General features: G+C 44.9%; 1 protein-coding gene across 1 annotated transcript in view; it reads right to left on the bottom strand.

Moving 5' to 3' along the window:
• Positions 1-6549, bottom strand: part of LY86 (lymphocyte antigen 86) — a 49483-nt gene that overhangs the window by 15857 nt on the left and 27077 nt on the right. The window contains exons 2-3 of the mRNA XM_007466383.1: positions 5968-6054; positions 4580-4708 (exon numbers count right to left, since the gene is read on the bottom strand). Coding sequence (XP_007466445.1) covers positions 4580-4708; positions 5968-6054 — 216 coding nt within the window. The remainder of the gene's footprint in view (positions 1-4579; positions 4709-5967; positions 6055-6549) is intronic.

The raw sequence follows: 6549 nt of genomic DNA, 5'->3' as shown, positions 1-6549 counted from the left end.
GGAAAGAGTACAGAATGGATACTAGATGATCCAACACTTTGATTCAGATTCTGTGTAACTCCAAATATCATTGAGTGTTAAGTAGATTATGATTCTTTTTTGAAAACTCTTATTTACTATCCAGAGGGGAGAGGATTCATCCTCTCTAGTCTTTACTACAAAGATCAACTAATATTTAAAAGAGCAACCTTGTAAATTTAATTATACTAACAAAAGAGATTTCCAAAAAGATGAAAATAAAGATCTGCAGTGCCACCGTTTAGAGGTAATCATGATTAACACCTAAGTGTATACTATTTCAGAGTTTTTTGGTGTGTACACTTACATACATTTTAATAAAAACAAAATCCAATAGTGGGTACTCTTTTATGGCAGCTTCTTTGTCACTTAACAGTATTTTTATGAGTATCTTTTTATGTAACTTAATAATCTCCTACACATCATTTAAAAGCACAGCAGATTGTACCTTTGTTCGGCTGAAAAATTGGCTGAATTCAGTCAATTCCCTATAATCGGACATATAGGCTGTTTCCCCCAAATTATCCATCACACCCTAAATGGGAATGTCAAAAGAGCATCATTCGCTCTTCGAATCCCATGTGCTTTTGCCTTAGAGCTAGCTGAGGAGGATGCAGAAGAAAAGGAAACATTTTATTCACACAGTCTTATTAAGCCTGGCCCACTCTGCAGTGTTATCTGGCTTGGGGAACAGCCTGCTGGGTGCAGAGGAATGCATCGTAATGCCGTGGAAGCATCACTCAACTCAACTCCGACTGATACCGTAGGTACTGTGTGGCCTGTGGTGGGGACAACAAGTCTTGTCACTGCTCTGCTGAGAAGGACCTTCAACCCCGGAGGCACTCAGCTTTCTCCTTAATACATCACCATCCACCACTGGTGTTTGAGCTTGAATTGACCTCACTGCTCATAGGTGCCGTTTTGTCCCCTTTTCTAATCACTTCTTTTCAATAGAATCATTCCTGCAGTAGGCTTGTGCGTGGGTTAAAAAAATTTAATAACCCAAGAAGCCTCTGAATGTAAGATTTTATTCTTTCCTGGCTTATGTAATTTACATAAGCATTTGTTTATGCCGCATTTGTGTATCGCTTTTCTGATCGTTTTATACTAGTTGAAATTTCCTGGCAATTCCCCAAGTTTGGCTTCTCAGCCCCCCCGGTGCAATTATTAACCCCACAGCAAGAAAGCCAATAAATGGCTGCAGGGCTGCCCAGTGTTCAGATAAGATAAACACCAGCCTTTCAAGCTGCTGAACTGAATTGGACTAACTCAGTTTTGGGGAATAATATCCTTTCTGTTTTATTAAACTTATTAAAACCATTCACGGATGAAAAGATAGTTCAGTTTTCTTAAACTTGGAGGACCAAGATATTTACTAGGGTTTGACGTGCTTTTTGCCTGTGGCATGCATAAACATCATCAGATGGTCACTTCTGAAGTGGGCTGGTAAACTTGCATTTAATCCATCATATGCAAATTCAATTATTTATTGCATCTTTATTCGGTGCCAGGCTCTCTTTGTCAGGTCTGCAGAGATAGAAAGGAGCAAGAAAGATTCCCCCTTCCTTCAGGGAGATCACAGTTTGAAGTGTCTTCCTTCAAGGAAGACTCACATGCACACACACTATATAGTATAACTTCAACTGAGATAAGTAAGAATGTGATACTCCAGGAGGATCCAGAGGGAGCATTTCACCAGGCTGGGGGCTGGAGGAAGGTTTCCCAGAGGAGGTGATCCTTGAGTTAAGTCTGGGCAGAAGACAAAGGGGGAACAGATATTCGAGGCCAAGGGGACCATCAGAGCAACGTCATGTGAGTGAAAACACAGGGTGTGGTCGGACGGTGGCAAATGACTTATGATAAAGCTGGCGCTAAGGGTGCATCCTCGTGGGGCAGGATGTGTCTAGAAACAGGCTAGAGTCAAATATGTGATGAACTTTGGTCACTAAAGAACTTAGACTTTGTTCTGTAGAGACGGGGACTCTTGGAGTCTTTTGGGAAGAGGGGAGACGGGATCAGATCGGTATTTGAGAAAACCATGCTGGCAGCAGTAGGGAGGGAGGGAAACCAATTGGAAGCCATTTCTGTCATCCAGGAGGGAGATGGGGAGACTTTATCCAGGGAGTAGAAGGAAGGAGGAGTGAAGGACAGCCCAGTATGTGTCTTTTCTTACTAAGCTGGAGGTACTTCCAAGCATCCCACTATGCCCGTATGCTTGGAAGAATGCATACCATACACTTGGGTTCAAGAATACTTATTTGGGAAAAACACTGGAAAGGTAAGCCAAAGACAGGAGATAGGACAGTAGACGCTGGCTAGAGGTATCAGCTTATGAAGACGTCAATCTTTCTCAGGGGGTTTATTATTTAGTTATCAGTTCAAGATGCTTTGAGGTCCTCCAAAACATTCTGTAAAATCAGGAATGCTTGCAGACCATCAGCATTTTATGCTATACTATATATAGCTTCTAACTGGCTTTCAAAGAACGTAAGGCAATCAGGAAAGTAATTCTGTATTAAATTTCCCAGATTGCCCTGTTCCAACAGGTTGAATCCATTGGGAATGACCTCTACCCATCCAGTTTCCTTGGCATTTTATACCTCTTTGATGCAACTTGGAAGAGTTGTCTTGTGAATCTCCAATCCCTTCAGACCATCATGAATGTCTTTGAAAGCAGAAACTATTTTTGGTTCATCTTCAGGCTCCCCAGAGTGCTTGGCACGGAGTAGGGACTTAGTGTTGAAGGAAGGAAAGAAGGAAAGAAGGAAGGAAGGAAGGAAGGAAAGAAGGAAGGAAGGAAGGAAATGGGAAGGAGACTGACTGTAGGGTGAGGAGTTTGGTACAGGCATGGCCGAGGACAGGTAGAAAAAGTTAAATAGGGGCCAACTCATGAAGAGTTCACGGTGCTGGGGAAATACATCAATGCACCCGATTAATCAGAAATATTTCCAGTAAGTTGAGAAAGGAAAACTGACTAATCATTCCTTGGTAGGTTAGTTAAGAAGATTAAAATGTCCTGATTTGAAACAAAGTCAGATCACTGGCCAGAAAGAGTTCTTAAATAATAATTTTAAATAAACTCCTGGTCAAAAGGCACATTCATACATTTCATTGTTTGTTCTTTTGCTCATTCATTCCTTAGAAGCCAAGATTATGGCTCTGGAGCCAGCCTGTCCAGGTTGAAGCCATGGGTCCCTCACCAGCTCTGTGACGGCACAAGGTCCTAAAACTCTGTGTCCTGTTTTCTGCATCTGTAGAATATTAATAATACTAACTCCTGAGGGTGGGGTAGGAAGTAAATGACTCACTAGATGAAAAGCTCTTAGAACAGTGTGTGGTACCAGTGCTTAATATTGCATTAGCTATTTCACTCTGTATATGTGCTGTCCTTAGCACTCCCTATGTATCAGCGCATTCAATATCCTGGGAATAAGAAGATGGAGATGGTAGCACCCCATCCACAGGAAGTCTATGGGGGATGACAAATGAGAGTGAGCGATTGGAGGCCAACATGGCAGGTGCTAGAATTGAGTTATGAGTCCCACACTTCGGGGAGCAGAGAGGAGGGTCGCGAGGGAGGGCTGAGCTGAGGTTTGTCGCCTGCACATCACAGCCAAGTCCAGCCTGCTCCTTCCAGCCTGCACGCCCTGAATTCCCCCATTTTCCTGCACAAACCTCCCTTGTCTGCATCCCTTAGGATGGGAAGGGGACCCCAATTCTTCTCGATTGTTTGTTCAGAAAGCATAACTGGCTGATTTCTCTCTAGTTTGCATGAATGTGGAAATAGAGAAGCAGGTGTTTGTGGGCTGTGGGATTAAGGGTCTGCTTCCCCTTGGCCAACGGGGACGGGAAGGAGGCCCTGGGAAGGGGGACGAGAGCAGCTTCCGGGGAAGGTCAGTCACAGGTCAGACCCAAGTTTTAGTTAAATACACAGAGGCATCTCAGGGCCTCAGTGAATACGGTGGTAAGGACAAAGGAGGACGTGGCGGGGGACAGGCCAGAGTGGGGTACGAATAGCAGAGGGTTGGGGGTTGGTGAATTGGAGAAAGAGGAGATAATACAGTGGGTTTCACGCTTCTACTCAATATATTTTGAATCAAGATACCTAATGTCCCTATTGGCCATTGGCTCAAAGGGAATGACCACAGTTCAACAGTGACATTTGGAAAGCTTCATTTTATCCCACCAGCGTATATCGAGGAGACCCTGCCACTAAAGGGATCGCTGACGAGAAGCCTGGAAACACTGAATCTCAGTGGATTTGGGGAAGTTACTGGTTCTTTCTGTCGCTAGTCATTTTTCACAAGGTGCCACCACTAACAGTAACAAGTTTCTCTTTGTAAACACCCGATAGGCACATTTCATTTGCTGTTCGCACTCCCCCGTAAGGCAGGCCCTGTGGGATGGGCCGTGTGGTCGTTTTCATACAACACGTGATGATACGTGAGGTTAAGCTTGTCCACAGGTGAGGGGGGAGACCCAGACGCCGGCCTGGGTGTCCTGACCTCCACCGCGAGCTCCTGTCCACCTCGCCCTGGGCCTCAGCCAGCCAGACACCTACCTCCTTTGCTTCTTCCGCAGAAAGAAAACTTGGGTAGATCCACTTCACAGATGGGGTAGGAGAAATTCAGAATGGACAGGCCTTTACTGAAGAGAGCGACGTCCAGAAACAGCCCCTTGATATCCTCCCCTGAAGGGAAAGGGAAGACCAGCTTTCCTGTTAGTGTGGGTTTCGCTGTGCATCACAGTGTTCAAAATTCATAAAAGCATGAGCCAAAGGACCTGTCTTTTCCAGAAGTCTGCACTGTATGGGGAACAGTTTTCTTTTTTGGTAAAACAGCATTTAGGCAAATGCTACTGGGACAGCCCTGGGGATGAAACGCGGCCCTTTCACAAACTTCATCTGCTTGGAGCAGGTAGCTGACCTGCTCCCCTGGCCTGATGCCATGGCCCCTGAATGTGGCGGCTGGGGGCCTGGCTTCCACAGCTTCTCAGCTACGTAGTCCCAGGTGCCTCCCCTGAGAGCAGTGGGCTGTGGTCCAGCCTGCCTACCCTCACCGCTGATGCCAGGCAGACATTGTCCCGTTGTCACACAGAAAGCTTCTGGCCGCTCTGCAGAGCTGGCTCCCGACTTTCTGCCCTTTTTCTCCATCCCTCCCTTTTACGTTTCACTCACTCCTCCTTCTATTCCTCTTTCCTCTCTGTCTCTCCCTAAAGCACCCATGGAGCTGCTGGTATAGAGCCCAGAGGCTGTGCAGGGTCTGGAAATATGAAAATGCATGAGAGTACTTGGCCTCCGGGATGTTCCCTCCGTTTCTCTGGAGTGATCCCACATGCTGAGTTTATTAACACCTTCTGCCCTGGTTTTGATGAATCTGTGTTAGAAAGGAGATACACTGGCAGCTATAGCAATGTGGTGACCAACGGTAATGGCACGACCACGTAAAAATAAACAATCAGAAAGCGTTCCGCCTCATGGATTGGGGTGCAGGGAGAAGATATTCCATGTCTTTGCCTGTGTCAAGGTTTAAGAACTTATAAGAGCTATTTGGGGAATGAAATAATGCAAAGATAAACCATGCTGCTGGTACCAGACTTGTTTGTGGCTGAGATAACTAAGCAAAAAAGGTCTCTCTTAAGCAGCATCAATATTTAGGCTCAAAATATTTTCTTTATTTTGCTGCATATACTGATTCCAGGTGCTTGTAATACCCAAATGAGTGCCTAGGGTCTTTTTGGTACAAAAGCACAGCATTAAATGAGAGTTCTGCTCTATCTGGATACTGCCCAGAGAGAGAAATGAAAACGAAAATGGCACTAGAGTTAATTCCAGAGAGTGATGGGAGCAGTGGTGTAGCCACAGCCGCCACAGTACACACGAGCAGTTGGGCGTCTGGGCCACGAAGAGGCTGTGTAATATTTTATATCATGTCAATAATTTTTACTTACTCAGAATGATTCCAAATCTGATGTTGACATTTGGTTTTAGTTGTTTGGGACACTGGTCAATAGACAAGCCAAAATCTTGTAGTGGGTCTGCCAAGAAGAAAACAACAGATTAGGTGTGAGGACACTGCATATGCTGCAAGCTCATACTCAAAATGCACAGCAATTCTTTTTTTAATTATTATTATTTATTTATTTATTTTAACAGAAACAGTATAATTGCTTTACAATGGTGTGTTAGTTTCTGCTTTATAACAAAGAGAATCAGCTATACGTATACATATATCCCCATATCCCCTCCCTCTTGCGTCTCCCTCCCACCCTCCCTATCCCACCCCTCTAGGTGGTCACAGAGCAGCGAGCTGATCTCCCTGTGCTACACGGCTGCTTCCCACTAGCTGTCTATTTTACGTTTGGTGGTGTAGATACGTCCATGCCACTCTCTCACTTCGTCCCAGCTTCCCCTCCCCCCTCCCCATGTCCTCAATACCTGTTTTATTCCTTCCTTCCTCCCTTCCTTCCTTCCTGTATCCGAAATACTTTTTTTTTTTTTTTTTTTTTTTTTTTTTGTTTGCAGGGTCCCTC

Source organism: Lipotes vexillifer, unplaced genomic scaffold, assembly GCF_000442215.2.
Source record: "Lipotes vexillifer unplaced genomic scaffold, Lipotes_vexillifer_v1.1 scaffold444, whole genome shotgun sequence".
Lineage (NCBI taxonomy): Eukaryota > Metazoa > Chordata > Mammalia > Artiodactyla > Lipotidae > Lipotes > Lipotes vexillifer.
This window is presented reverse-complemented; position numbering and strand designations above follow the sequence as displayed.